Genomic DNA, 16,471 nt, shown 5'->3' on the forward strand with positions numbered 1-16,471 from the left:
ACATCAATAATCCATGATCTTTAAATAAAACTTTGAATAAAGGAGCAATGTAAGAAAAAAAAAAACCTCTCAATGAGCTTTCATAATTCTCCGTTTCACATGCTTGCTCTAACAATTAGGAGATTAAAATTACAATTATGCTTAATAGTTAATTAAAATATGTAGTTATCCTAGAGCAAAAACCTCTTCTCTATCTCTAACTATTCCCCTCCTTCTCAAACTCCACTTATCTCTCCACTCTCCTTATACTTCTCCCCTAATCCTTATCATATTAATACTCCCCTAATTATATTTATACTTTTCATTTATCACACTTAACCTCTCTCCCATAAATCTCTCATTCTCTCTCACTCCCTTCCACGACAATTCTCTCCCCTCCCCCGCTCTCTCTCTCTCTCTCACCCCTTAATTTCCTCTTACTATCAATAACTCCTCTCCTTTATCATCATTTATATTTCTCTTTTAGGAGTAAGCATTCTTTTACTCACGGTGATTATCTGCTTTCAAAGATTTTTCCTCGGTATTGTACTCGTTCAATGTTACCACCCTTAGTTTTGCACTTGATTCGATGGAGGAAAGGTAGGACTACCAAAACCTAACTTTTACTAGGGTTTACTGTTTAAGTGTATTGTATATCCGTATATTTTGCAAGGAGGAGTAGGAGATGATTAATCAATATATAATCATTGGGGATTTCAACCGTTAATGTAGTGTGGGTGGAAACAAAGTTAAACATCGAGAAAACGAACAGTTTTGGGATAGTTTTTGTTCTGGAAAATTCAGGCAGATTTGGGAAAAATTCAAAACACAAAAGTTGTAGATCTCGAAAAGTTATACAACTCTGGTATAAAATTTGTCGAAAACCAAGGTTAGTATAATTAGTTATGAATTTTTGAAGTTGTTGTCTTAGTGTGAATTCAAGACAGATTAACAAAACCACTTCGAACCCATTTTTACCCTGTTAGATGATGAATTTGAATTTCGAGTAAAACACGAAAGTTGTAGATAATCTAATTTTAAGCGACTTCCATACATAAATTGTCTTAAATGGTGGTTGGAAGAATTTAACACGATTTTTTGAAGTTGACTGAACTGTGCAGGTTCAGGACAGATTATGTTTCTACTTAAAACCTATTTTGACCTCGCTTAATCTAACACGATTTTTTGACGTTGACTGAACTGTGCAGGTTCGGGACAGATTATGTTTCTACTTAAAACCTTTTTTGACCTCGCTTAAGGTGATAACTAGACTTCGCATAAAATAAAAAGTTTGTTTCAAATTTGATTATCTATATCTCTGTTGAATTTTGTGATTTATAGAGTTAATTTGTTATTTTTAGTAGACTAAAGTTGATAAATTACTTTTAGTTTCCATGAAAATCGATCACTTGTTATTGTTTCCTACTTGATAAACTGTTGGGCGTACATGATATTTGTACCTACGTTGATGCATGAATCCCATATTTTGGCGCATATGACATCATGATTGATTGATTAAGAAAATGAGTAAAATTGTGATCACTTGGATTGGGATGTTCCTATCCGGCATGGGTTTTGAGTTAAGGTTGTGGACATAATTCCAGAGGTCATGAAGCTAGCCATGAGCCTAGGAGTTAAGTATGGTGGACGGGAGCCTAATGGATATAATCTCAGAGGCCATGAAGCCGGCCATGGTCCTATGAATTAGGCATGGTGGACGGGAGCCTAATGGATTGATATTATTTCTTTTGTGAATGGAACTTATGCCGGATAGTGTGTTGGTCGGGATTGAAAAAAAATCGTAAAGTGTGAAAAGTGGCATTGTGCTAACCTTTGGAAATTAAGAATGGGATTGGTGAATCCATTGCATCTATTGAGTAATAGTTAAAGAGATGATATTATCGTGCTAAAATTATTATTAAGTTTTATTTATCATATCACTGTGTTATAAATATGGTTAATTGATGCATGAGTAAATTTTAGTAAATTGGTGGTTTTGGGTGTCCTATTGAGTGATTTTCGCTCATGGTGCTTCTTTTTGTGGTCCTGACATTTTAAGCTAGGTATTGAGGGTAACAAAAAATACGAGGAACCACCTAAAGATTAAGAGGCGACAGAGCAGAATGGGGATGAGCTGTCGGAGCCATGGCTTTACCAGTAGACCATCTCTAGATGACTCTGTTATTCATCTAAGTTAGACACTTAGACGCTTCTTAAATGGGTGGCGATAATGCTACGAATGGTTTCTTTAATGCCACAAAATTTTCAGCCGGTCTTACAATTTTCCCTTTAGCTTCTCTTTCATGACCATTGTTGACTAGACATTTTCCTTTGATGACTCCTCTCTCTCTTGCAACCTAACCTACCCTCTCCGGTGTCTCCTATTTTCTATCATTTTTTTCTTCAATTAACGTTTCTCATTTGCTCATTTGCATCCTTCTCTAGGTACTTTCTCTTTCTCAATTCCTCTCATGCTTTCTGGCGATCATCGAGGACATTTCTATTGACGATGATAAATCTGAGAATAATCTAGATGTGGCTCAAAACCTCTGAAGAGCGACCCTCTCCATTTTGACATGGCTATACACGACCAAATCCAATACCCTTTTCCTATGGACGACGATGACGACAATAGTGTTCAGATTTGAAAGAAGCAGCAACCCACCACCAATTGGGGAGAGATATAGGGACAAAACATTTGACACTAAATCCTAGCCATCAACTTGGACGGCCGAGAATAAAAATCAAAACGCACATTCTCTCTCTTTCTCCCATTCATCTCACATGTTCTACCCTAGTCCCTCACCCTTTTAATTTTAAATCTTAAAATGTATATGACTTTTGTTGTACAAATTCAATTTTTATAAATTTTATATTTCTAAAATTTACTTGAAAAAATCTACAAAATGAGATCCGTAATGTGTGTAAAATTATGTAAAACCAAATTTTTAATTTTTTCATGTGGCAATAATTTTCTTGGGATCATGTAGAGGATTTTTAAAATTCCTCTACATGATCCCAAGAAAATTCCTCTTCATGGAAAAATTAAAAATTTGGTTTTACATAATTTTACGTCCATTATGGATCTCATTTTGTAGATTTTTTCGAGTAGATTTTAAAAATATAAAATTTATAAAAATTAAATTTGTACAACAAAAGTTATATACATTTTAAGATGATTTAAAATTGAGAGAGAGCCTGGGGGGGGGGGGGGGGGGAGTAGTGAAAGAACGTTAGGGAGGGTGGAGGGATGGGGGTAGAACGCTTGAGGTGAATGGGGGAAGAGAGGGAATGTGCCTTTTAATTTTTAATCTTAGTCGTCCAAATTGATGGCTAGGATTTAGTGTTAAATGTTTTGGCAAATATTTTGTCCCTAGATCCCTCCCACACACACACACACACACACACACACACACCCCCTAACGCATATAGTAAATTTGCTTTATTAAGACCCTAATAACGTTGATTAGAAATGTGCGATATAAAGTTACTGTAGCAGACACGCCGAGTCCGATATGTGTCTGCCAATCCAGTGAACATTTTGGTCATTTTAAACCAAAAGGGGGAAACGATTTTGGATTGATGCGCGGCTTAGCTCGTTAGGTCCATGGAGACAATGCGGACCTCACGAGTCAAGTCGCGCGTCAATCAGACCTCATTTCCTGTTTTGGTACCTTGAAACCCTACAACTTGTCTATTTAACCGATTTCGAGGTACCGAAATGGGAAGACGATGTCGGATTGACGCGCAGGTCGTGAGGTCTGTGAAGACTACGCGGACCTCATGAGCCAAGCCACGCGTCAATTCGACCTCGTTTCCCCATTTTGGTACCTTGAAACCCTACAACTTGTCTATTTAACCAGTTTCGAGGTACCAAAACGGGAAAACGATGTTGGAAAGAGGTGGGCTTGGGTCGTGAGGTCTGGGAAGACTACGCGGACCTCAAGAGCCAAGCTTTGCATCAATCCGACCTCATTTCCCTGATTTGGTACCTTGAAACCCTACAACTTGTCTATTTAATAGGTTTTGAGGTACCGAAATGGGGAAATGATGTCGGATTGACTCACGGCTTGGCTCGTTTGGTTCATGGAGACTACGCGGACCTCACTACCTAAGCCGCACCTCTTTTCAGACTCCTTGATTGCCCGTTTTGGTACCAAATCATGTGCTAAACCAAGTGCAAAAATAAAATGGTCATTCTATGTTAACGAATGAACACAAAATAGTTTATACAATAGTAGGTTCATCCTATTTAACAAAATTTACAAACAACATGTTCAAAATGAATCCCACATCAAAAGTACGCATCGTACATAATACCCAAACAAGCGTAACATTTGTACAAAAGAAAATATAACATAGGACTGCAACCTATGACTGGGGAACCTCCCACTACTTCTTGTCCTTCCTACGCTTCAAATGATGCATAACATTGTGACTTCCCGTACCACACGCCGCCGGATGTGGTTTACGTTGATTTTTACGTTGCACTACAACTAGTGGGGTATCATCTTCCTCCTCTGCATTTTCCTCCAGCACCACAAAGGGGATAATATCCGACACCCCTACCTGGCTCACTATCTGCGTCACAGCCCCATCTCCCTTGCCCTAAACCTCGAGCTCTACATGCCCCTCCTCCGAGGGGTGACCGCCCATACCCACTAAGTCATGTACCAATCGAGTCACCTCCCCGGCTGCATCCAAAATCCCACTCCCACCATCCCCGTGCACCGTCTTCTTCCTCTTGACCATTGGCCTGCCAGCAAAACTTGTGTCCAGAATTCTTAAATTTTGCAGAGGGGAATCGAACAAAGGTGGAGACTCCAAAGGCATTTCTGTAACGGGCACAAACAGAGGCGTCAATGGGAAGTTCTCCAAGCTCCCTAAAAAAGGAAGAAACACCACCCCCTCTGCATCTTGCACTAAACCACTAGTCTCGGCGTCCATTATGTTCGGTATGACATCATTGTGTATCAATGGCTTGACCGGCTCCTATGTTGCCGCATTTTCTACCTCTATATCAACCTCCACTAAGGGTCATCCTGTTCTGCCACATTCACACCTTCCGCTTCAGGTAGGTTAGGCTCCATTCAGGGCCTCTTGCGCAACCATTTCTCCATATACCCCAAGCAATATGCTCCCTGCTCCCCAATATTCCGAACGACATCCAAGTCAACCTCCCCCATCGTCCTTAGCCTCTCAAACAATCCCATCTGCATATTTAATAATAACATCATATAAATTATAATAAAAGAATTGAATTATTAAAAGAATACAACCAAATATCATACCACCGTGTTGGTGGCTCCACCTAGACGACTAATATATCGTAGCATAATCCTTTCATACCAAAGTACGTAAGGATCATTGACCGGGTATGCATACTCATGAGGGTCCGCCTCTCCATCAACTACAACATGGTCCAACCTATTATTCCACATCTCAAATTCGGCAAGGTGGTCCAAATGAAAATCTTTTGATCCAACACTCCAATCCTTTCCATGCGGTACCTACACACAATTACAAGCATCGGGGATTGTCTGTCGATGCCAAAACTGTCGCTTCACCCTATTGGGCATGTGCATTTGGACCATTGGAAAATTCAACAATGGGACTTTGGTCATCCAAATTGCCCGTCCAGTCATCCAAATTTCCCGTCCAGCACGACAATTTGGAGGAAGACTAGCAATCAATTCGTCACTGTATGGTCTCCAAACCACTTGCACCAATTTTTGCAACCATTATGACCCAATCAACCATTGTTACATTTATTTTGTTATATCAATGAAAGATTAGTATTCAAATTAAAAAATGTATTAAACACATACCTCATCCGGTCTTTGCATGTCACAATAACGTCTATGTGCTCTAACAACATGGGTTGTTAAATCCAGTGAATGAAAGTGATCATGCCACCTAAACATAAGTATTACATAACAAAATTATAACATGTAACAAGATAATCTAAAAATTGTTAATAGAAATTACTATTAATATAACCTACTGTGCATCAAGAGGAGATGCTAGCGGATGGTCATGCCTACCCAAACGTTCAGGAACAACATAAGGAAACCGCTCCTAAGCCCATAGTTGTAGAAGAATGAATGCCCCACCCACATTTTGCTTACCACTCTGACAACCGTGGCATAGATAGTGATAAAGATTTGACAAGCAAGCGCTACCCCAGCTCCGCACAATCGTTAAGTGACCGCATCATTCCCTGTAAAAAATATATTTATAAAACCTTGGAATTAACTACTACTCCGTAGAATAATGGTCAAGACCGAGTGTCGTTCCGACAGAGACAGTATGGCTGAGTTACGACAAATTCGATTAATTTGGGCAAGGAAGTTTGGTTGTTTGAATTTGGAGAATTTATTAAACTAAGAGAAATAATTAAATAGAAAGTTTGTAACGATTGGAGAGAAAAATCTAGGGTTTGAATCCACCTCGACCTCGTAACTCCAACATGCATAGGAGAGATTAATTATTCGAATCAGAAGGGATTATTGTGAGGGCTTGCAAACCCTAGCAATAATCGTCAAGAAAATTATTGAGTTGTTAAAAGGCATAGATTATCCCATAGCACGGACCGTCTCAGAAGTACGGTCTGGCCGCTTAACGGCACGGCCCGTCTTACGAGCATAATCTATCTCAGAACTCCAACTACAATCGATGAAAACCATTGTATAACTTGTATTTGAAAGTATGCATACAAATACTCAATAGATTAAAACCATTAAAATCATTCCATTCAATTGAAACGGAAAGGGTTCTTAGCCATACAATCGATCCGAATAATAAACCTAAAACCCATACATAAATAGAGTTACTTGGTGCGAGGTTTCATCTTCCCCTTGACAAAGGATTTAGCCGGCCATGGAAGCCAGGATCGTGCTTCTTTTCTGTGGTGTTGTCTTCTGTTTTTCTTCGTCTCCCCGACTCCCGTTTGAACTACCGCGATAAGCTGGGTCTCCTTCTTTTATACCCCACTGTCATTCCTTTCTTGTACATGCACCGAATAATTGCATAAGGAAATAAGAATCCTTTTCTCTAGCCAACTCTTGCTCAAAATTCCTAATACAACTTGGGCCCACCACCTAATTAATTGTATTGTTTCATGGATAACAATTCTAGCAATAATAACAATTCCACTTGTAAACCAACGTGGATGACAGGAGTGCAATTCATAAACCCAATTTCATTGCTATTTTTCTCCATCAAATAAATGTTAGCCAATCCTCACGGCAACCCTCGTAAGACCTTCCAATTTGCACATTTTCGCACTCATCGATCTCCATGGCCTACAAACATCACAAAACACTAAAATATACCAAATAACAATATAAATGGACCGACAAAGCATATATTAGTCAGACTAAATAGGTGCTTTTCAGCACCTATCATTAAGTCTTCAAGAAGGGTTAAGTAAGCCAGGTGGACTTGGGACCCTGAGTGGTCGGACATCAAAATTTCACCTATTAACTAGAGAATATAACCTCAGGCATGTCGCTGAACATGTTCATCCATACACACTTCCGACAACTGCCCATTAAAATTTGCTCGTAACCACTTCATCTTTACCTTACCACTTTTTCTATCCACACCTTCGTCCGGCACAATCCCCAACAACCGCTGACACAATGTAGCCCATTCTTCAGGTGTTGAAACCTTCTCGATGACAGGTTCACCATCAATAGATACCCCAAGCAAAATCTCCACGTCCTGCAAAGTTATAATCCGCTCACCTGTGAGCAAGTGGAATGAGTGGGTCTTCGGCCGCCAACGCTCTGCTAGCGCTGTCATCAAGGTAAGGTCAAGAGAGATAAACGAGAGGTCAACAATACCACCAAAACCAGCCTGCCTGAACAATTGTAAAACTCGTGACGTCGGGGGGGGGGGGGGCAACTTCTTCAGTCTTGCTTCACTTCGTCGTACAACAAGAGTTTTACAATCAATTGGAGGCTCTCTCTGCAAAAACACTGTCATGATGGGACTAGTTAGTTTTACATATTGTAATCTAAATCATACAAAGAGCGTTGACAAATACTCAAACTTTTAACTTCCATTATTTGCCCATACAAAATGGGAGCGATGGTGTGGCTAAAATCGTAACAAACTTGTGCCAATGGGCCCCTCCTGAATAACATTCTCTTGCGCCATAATTAACCTTGGGTACCTAAAACAAATAGAGTTAAATTATCATATTCTACAATGCACTTAGGTAATGGTAAATTTCATCCGTTTAATGTGTTCATCCCTCCAAAGTTGGATCTATATGTCATCTATATTTTTTGATATCGTCATGTTCTGTGAAATTTATGAGGAAATGCATCAATCAAATTACTAAGACTCCAAAATTCAAAAACTTGGTAAGTGTAAAAAACAAAAATATGGGGCATGTTTCAATTCAAATTGTTCTTAGCCTAAAAGCCTGCAATCCTGTATCTGTTCTTCTGTAACCCTCACATACAAACATGGTAAATTTCTTAAAGTCGAGTATATTCTAAACCATGTCTCATTTCTCCAACACACAAATACTCATGTTATGAAAGCATAGGCAATTAAGGTACCATAAGTATATTGGAAAACACATTCAAGGTGTTATCAAACTATCAAGTTCCACAATACTTGTTCCTATTCATAACAAAAAAATAACAATTTATTTCGAATCACACCCACACACCCTAATTTGATCTTCTCCATTTTATTTTCCTTCAAACCTAACCCTAATTTTGAATACCTCCCATTTCTCAATTTCAAAACCCTACATACATAGACATAAACAGGGGCGGACCCACGTGGAGGCACGTGCCCCCACGTATTTTTAAAAAAAAATAAAAAATAAAAAAATGATATAAATTTGTAAAAGTTTCCTACATTGGTACAAATCATCAGTGTGGTGGAGTGGTTATATACACTATGAAAAGCTCTAGGCACCTGGGTTCGATTTTTTTTCTATTTTTGTTCTCTCTTTCCTTTATTTCTTCATTTTTGTTCTATCTCTTTCCTTTATTTTTTCATTTTTATTCTACCTCTTTCTTTTATTTCTCTATTTTTGTCCTATCCTTGTGTGTTTTCCTCCCAATCCAAAATATTATGAAAATCAAATTTAATTCTACCTCTTTCTTTTATTTCTCTATTTTTGTCCTACCTCTGTGTGTTTTCCTCACAATCCAAAATATTATAAAAATCAAATTACTAAATTCTTTAGTTTACTTTCTATTAATCTTACGGTTGCCACCGCGACAGTTGAAAGAGTATTTTCAGACATGAAGATTATCAAAAATCAGTTGTGGAATAGAATGAGTGATCAATATTCAATTATTGAGCGATAATTTAGTGGTATACATACAAAAAAATATTTTCCAAAATTGTGAATAATAGGTGCCCCAGTACATAGAATTTCTGGGTTTGCCACTGGACATAAACCATACACATATAACCAAAATCAATATAACTCTAACCATGCATGTATACAATATTTGTGTTGTTTGTATACAATATTTATATATATTTCGGAATATGAGAGAGAGAGAGAGAGAGAGAGAGAGAGAGAGAGAGAGAGAGAGACTTACAGTGAGAACGACGATCAGGATAGGAGAGCACGTCGGTTGTGGGGTGGCGATCAAGCAACGGTAGGAGGAGAAGGGGGGGGGGGGCTCGCGTAGCTCAGGAGTTCACGATAGAGGTGGAGAGAAAGGGCAGGCGTGATAGGAGGAGAAAGGGGGGGGATCAATTTTGTCTGGATTTTAACCTATAGCGCCTTTATAATATGCGATATACTAAACACAAGATGCATTCATAAAATGTTTGATAAGCTGACGTGGACTGCTTGCTAGCACCAGATGGCGAGTAACGGTCATAGCGCATATTGATAAAGCGCGATGTCATATTTTTTTACAAAACGTTTTAAAAAGTGGGTATTCCTCTAATTCGTTTAAAGAAAAAGGACAATTCAGCCAAAAACTTGTTTGTTTGGTCAGTGGCTCATGGAGATTGAACTCATCATTGGAAAAAAGTTGTAAACAACATACGTCCATAAAATTCAAGAATTATATAGGACGGGTTTTTTTTTTTTTATCCAATATAGGACGGTTATTAACTAGAATGTTACTTATTGGATTACATGTAAGAACACATATACATATCAGATTGATTTTTCATTGGCTACTCTATTTTTTATTAATAAATTATTAGACGATTCGAATCACGGAATTTGGAATGAGCCCCGCGTGCATGTCATTACTCTACAGGAGTATTGGTTTTGGTATTTTTATTAGTTGAAACCAATAACAGGGTTCTTTTTATTAAAATGTAAAACAATGATTATTTAATCACAAACACTTATGTACATTTCATACATACATTTATATATTTTGGTGGGGTTCACACAGGTTAGATGTGTAGTGTATGTGGGTCCAATATGAATATAAATGGATTTGTGTAAGTTTTTTTTGGTAGAATTACTACTCGCCGCCCCCCCCCCCCCCGACACGGGTTACTGTTTACCCTTTTACCCCGGACCCTACCACCCCTTAAACCAAAAACCGAAAATGGCCCAAAAATATCCGAACCCATTTTCTGTTATTTTATTTATTTAATTAATAATGTTTATAATCTGTATCTTTTTTCTTTTTTATTTACTTAAAATTATTTTAGTGTTCCGATTTTCAATCCAGTTAAATCGGCGAAAAGATCTTCTTTTTTTATCATTTTATCTTTAATGGTCATAATAAATTTTTGATCTCGTAGAATCAAATATCTCTTAGGGCTAATCAACGAGAGCCCTAGAGTCAAAATTTAATTATGCCCATTTAGAATAAAATGATCAGGAAACTAAAATCTTTCCACAAGTTCAAACCGATTGAAATTTGGAACACTTAACTTTTTAACTATATTTTTAATATATAAACTGTTTAAAAAGGTTAAAAAAATTAAGTGTTCCAAATTTCAATTCGTTTGAACCGGTGGAAAGATTTTAGTTTCCTTATCATTTTATCCTAAATAGCAATAATTCAATTTTAACTCTAGGGCTCTCGTTGATTAGCCCTAAGAGATATTTGATTTTGCGAGGCCAAAAATTCATTATGACCATTGAAGATAAAATAATAATAAAATAAAATCTTTCCACCGATTCAACCGGATTGAAAATCGAAACATTTAAATAATTTTAAATAAATAAAAAAGAAAAAAAATACAAAGTATGGACATTATTAATTAAATAAATCAAAAAAAAAAAAGTTCAGATAATTGGTTCTGCAACTTAAGTTGCAGGTGATTGCTTCAACTCCTGGTAATTGCTTCAAGGTTGTTTGCATGTGATTGCCAGGTTATTGCTTCAAGATTCTTTGCAGGTGATTACTTCAAAGTTGAACTTGCGATAGGATTGTTGCATATTGCAACAATTCTACAGAACGTTGGCCTATATATTCAGTTGCCTATATATTCACTTGTATATGCCTTAGTCTATATATTCATACTTACTCTCATTCACCACATCTTCACAATTTTCCTCTATTTTGATTTCATTTTCGTAATTCATAAAAAAACATTATGGATCAGTACAATTTCTCATTTTCGGAAAGTTGGTCAGTTGGGAACGATGTTGCGAATGATATTCCTTGTGAGGAGAGCAGCTCCTACGTTGGGCGTGATTACACAGCTGAATTTATGACTGACCAGGTTAGTTATTACTGTTGATATTATACATATTTGTTACTTATTTTTGTTAATGTTGTACTTTTTTTGTAGCACAACAAAAAACGTAGAAAATTTAATTATTTTTGTGGTGGATTGTTGTTTTGTTGAAAGAACTAAAAAATGTCAAGTTTTGAGTTATCCTTTTCAGCTTATTTGTCAGTAAATATATTTTTAGTTCTTCAGTTTATATTGTTGAGAAAAAAAAAAAGAAAAAGCCAAATCAAGGGGGCTGTCCGGACAGTTCTGTGTGGGCCTCCTTTGCGCATTTTTTTGAAAAATTCGAAATGTGCATACTGTAGGACCCGCAAAATAATGTATCTACTCAAAAAATCAGTTTGTACAGACATTAAATAAACTCAATTTTTTGCGTATAAACTAATAAACTGAAGATGCAACATTTCTAATCACGTACTAGAACATAAGGAAGACTCAACCACCACAAATCAGCCTTGTCATCTGAGCGTCTATCTTCGACTTTGCCTCCTGCTCGTTTGCTTCCTATGGATGAGTTGCTTGAAATCACACCTTTAACTAAAGGCCTTTGAATTCATTTCCCCTGCGTGGAACCTAAATATTAAAAAAAAGTCACTTGAAAATGTAAAATGTAGAAGGGTTCCATTTCATAGGTTGAAAATGATATCTATAATCTGACAAAAATGTTTCCACTTATCCAGGGATAAGACAAGCACTGATGGACAAGTAGCGAAACGTAGAAAAACAATCAGAAAACTTGTCTAGTAGCCAAACAAAATTGAATACAAAAAACTAGTACTATATAAGAACAAATCCTCCCAAATAATAAATTGAAGTGGGTTCTCTAGACGTTATCATTCCCACTTTCAGGTTTGGCAACTTCATTAAATGGGTACTTCTGTTTAAACATTATTGAGCCTGGCTTCTTCACATTCTTCTGTGCCTTCTCACTGCTACAGGGACTCGGAGTCCCACTTATTTGCCACCTAAAGCTTACATGCAAGAATCAATTTTTTTAATATACGGGATATTACATTGTGCTTACACATATTCATTTTTTTTTTTGTTATAGATATTTGAAAATAGAGCTGTCATGGTAGATTGGGCGCGAAGAGTTGGTAAGAAAAATGATTTTGTAATTGTCATAAGTAAATCTGCTAGTATAAAGGGCAACAAGATGCCGAAGTGCATTCTTATTTGTGAAAGGGGGGATTGTACAAACCGCCACAAGAAGGGCATTCAATGCAAAAGAATACTGGAACTAAAAAATGTGATTGCCCGTTTAAGCTGCGAGGTGTACCACAACCTCCAGACGGTGTCATGTGGAGTTTGAAGGTTGTTAAAGGTTTTCATAACCATGAACCAGCTGAAAGTTTTGAGGGACATGAGTACCCGTCAAGGCTGACCCCAATCCAGCAGCAATTAGTTCGTAATATGTCTAGCAGCACCGCACCTCGAGAAATTCTTAATTTCCTGAGACAACAAGACTCGTCAATTAGTACAGGAATTAGGAGTATTTACAATTTGAAGGCACTGTATAAGAAAGAGCAACTGGGGGGTCTATCTCCTACTGGGTACATCTTGAATGAATTAAATGAGAAAAGATACATTTACAACTATCTTACAAATGAACACACCAACGAAATTACAGATATTCTTTGGGTTCATCTCAAAAGCCTAGAGCTATCTGTCAATTTTTCGTTCGTGTTGATTATTGATGCGACGTACAAGAGTAATGAGTATCGGATTCCACTCTTGGAAGTTGTGGGTATCACATCCACAATGAAAACTTATTCTCTTATGTTTGCATATTTGAATAATGAGACGAAAGAGCGACTGATATGGGCATTGGATAGTTTAAAAAGATGGATGGTTGAAAAAGGGGCAGCGTTGCCATCGGTGATTGTTTCAGATAGGGATCTGGCACTTCTTGGTGCCATTGGAATATGTTTCCCCTTCGTGCAACACATCCTTTGTATTTGGCACATAAACCAATGTGTGATGAAGAAGTGCAGCTCTATGCTTGGTACGAGGTGGGACGAGTTTTTCGAAGCATGGCAGTTGCTTATTCATTCATCGACACCGATGTCTTTGCAACAAAGATGGAATGTCATGTGCGGAGAGTTTGAGCAATACTCTGATGCCATACAATACCTTTGGGATACATGGTTAGGTCCTTACAAAGAGCGATTTGTTGCAGCATATATAAACCAATTTATGCATCTCGGGAGCAATTCAAGCCAAATGTAACTTTCCTATAGTCATTGTATATTTACTGTCGTGCACTAAAGAAAACTTTATGTAACTTTCCTATTTAACACAAACATCTTTTCAGAAAATAGAAAAGATGTTGACCAGTCAGTTCGGGGATATTCAGGGGTCGTTCCAGAAATCTCTCAACATTCCACGACACATACATCTACATGAAGGCATTTATAGTGAAATCAGAGGTCGCATTTCATTACAGGCAATGAACTTGATCCATAATCAGGCACAACGCACTGATAACGAAGCCGGCCTTTGCTTTTGTAAGATCAAAAGGATACACGGATTGCCATGTTTTCACGATATTGCACTTTACCGTTCTGTGGATAGACCAATTCCGCTAAGCTCTATCCACCCTCACTGGAGTAAGTTGTCCATGCACGCCCAGAGGCATACTGACGAGGGAGCACGATCCGACAGGACAGCTCAGCTTATTGAAAGATTAAATGAAATGGATTCCGATAGTCGAGAGTCTATGATGGACAGGTTTCTCAATATGGCGGATCCATCTCGTTGCACAGTTTGACCCCCAGCATATAACACAGAACACAGGGGTCGACCTACAGGCAGAGATGAGCAGAATAGAGGTCACATACCTTCTTTCACAGTATCCACATCAGAATCTCGGGCCTCACGTATTCCAACATCGCGAAGGAGCAATGGGAGAGATCACCTTGTTGAGAAATTTCCTCAGCAGTATCAGCGTTATATTTCCCACTGTGTTGACGTTCGACCCGACGGTCATTGTGGCTTCAGGGCGTTAGCTGCGCAACTTTATGGTTCTGAAGATCAATGGGCTCAAGTACGACATGACCTTATCCAAGAGATTGAACAAAATCGGGTCCTGTACGATCAGCTTTATCCAGAACGTAATTATGTATCCCATGTGCTACGAAGACTTCATTGCTTTCAGCCATCGGCACCAGAGGATCATTGGATGGATTTTATATCATTGGGACTTGTCATAGCATCAACGTACAACGTTGTACTACATACATTCGATATGATTGCTTCGAGTTGTTTCACTCACTTGCCGTTGAGCTCCCATCCAGTTCCATTCGCAACGCGCACACATATAGCTATTGGTCGTATTAATGACAATCACTTCGTGCAAATTTTCTTATACCGTTATTATTCTGTACCACCCATCATCATATGGTGGAGCCCAAATGCATCAAATGAAGCACACGGATGGGCTCATCCTTATGAAGTACGCCTCCAATTGTGGAACGAAGTAATGCAGATAGATTCGCCGGGACGACGACCACAATTTGGCGGAAATATTGACTAAATTTGTGTATTTATTTATGTTCATGTATTGATTCTATATACTCAATTGTAATTAAATGAAGTTTGATTTCGGTTTGCATTATTGTCTTTTCAGAAAAATATAAAATAAATTTAAGTTGATTCAATATACATAATTTACTTCAACATATATATTTTCACTGGTTCAAACTGATTGAAATTTGAAACATTTAATTTTTTTACTATATTTTGAAATTCTGTCTAAAAAGTTAAAAAAATTAAGCATTGGTTCAAAGTTGCCCGTTGGTTAAAAAAATGTAATTATGACCATTGGTTAAAACTACAAACGGTCTAAAAATATCCAAACTTTTTTTATGTTATTTTTTCTTTATTTAATTAATACTAATAATTATACTTTGTATCTTTTTTGTTTTTTATTATTTTAAAATTATTTTAGTGTTCCGATTTTCAATCCGGTTGAATCGGTGGAAAGATCTTAATTTTTTTATCATTTTACTTTCAATTGTCATAATGAATTTTTGAACTCGTAAAATCAAATATCTCTTAGGGCTATTCAATGAGAGCTCTAGAGTCAAAATTTAATTATGGCCAAAATGATCAGAAAATTAAAATCTTTCCACCGATTTAAACGGATTGAAATTTAAAACACCTAATTTTTCAACTTATTTAGACAGTTTAAACTACCACAGAAATATAATTTTTCTGTTTTACATTATTTCATAATCAATATTAGACTCGTTTGATAGGTTTCATCGAGTACATTTCAAAAATATAAAATTTATTTAAAAAAATTACGTGAAACAAAAGTTATTGACATTTAAAAATTTATAACAAAAAAAAGAGTGAGAGAGAGACTGAGGTGTGAGAAAGAAAATGTGGAGGTGGAATAAGGGGGTAAAGAGAGGGGTAAATAGGGAAATTGGTGGGTCCGCGTCAGACACCCCTTGACACGGGGAGGGGGTGTGTGATTTAGAGCATCTCCAATCCACCTCTATTCCTCCAAAATAGAGGATGGATGTGACACATTGAGGGGAGATTTTGTAATTTATTTCATTTTTTCTTCACTTTTTGTACTTTTTGGGAGAATCTTTGAGGGATCTACCGTCATTTTAAGAGTTTGGTCCTCCAAAAGTAAATTTGGTCCTCTAAAAATGGAGGACCAAAAGTAAATTTGGAGTACAAAATTCCTCCAAACTCTAAAAAGAACGGTGGGTCACTCAAAAATTCTCCCAAAAAAGTACAAAAAGTGAAAAAAAAGTGGAATAAATTACAAAATCTCCCC

General features: G+C 37.3%; 1 protein-coding gene across 1 annotated transcript; it reads left to right on the top strand.

Annotated features, from left to right (window-relative positions):
- Positions 1 to 14,002: 14,002 nt before the first annotated feature.
- Positions 14,003 to 15,211, top strand: LOC131299730 (uncharacterized). The gene is made up of 2 exons (XM_058325311.1): positions 14,003 to 14,406; positions 14,473 to 15,211. Exons 1-2 carry the CDS (start codon positions 14,003 to 14,005, stop codon positions 15,209 to 15,211), a joined length of 1,143 nt encoding a protein of 380 aa, XP_058181294.1.
- Positions 15,212 to 16,471: the final 1,260 nt, after the last annotated feature.

The sequence above is a fragment of the Rhododendron vialii genome, chromosome 9a (genome assembly GCF_030253575.1).
Source record: "Rhododendron vialii isolate Sample 1 chromosome 9a, ASM3025357v1".
In the NCBI taxonomy this organism is placed as follows: domain Eukaryota; kingdom Viridiplantae; phylum Streptophyta; class Magnoliopsida; order Ericales; family Ericaceae; genus Rhododendron; species Rhododendron vialii.

What these genes read in the sequence shown, in the direction of transcription:
- LOC131299730 (XM_058325311.1), top strand. Translation starts at nt 14,003, where the DNA reads ATGTTGACCAGTCAGTTCGGGGATATTCAGGGGTCGTTCCAGAAATCT. An exon ending in CGAGAGTCTATGATGGACAG is followed by an intron (nt 14,407 to 14,472) that starts GTTTCTCAATAT and finishes CACAGAACACAG; the next exon opens with GGGTCGACCTACAGGCAGAG.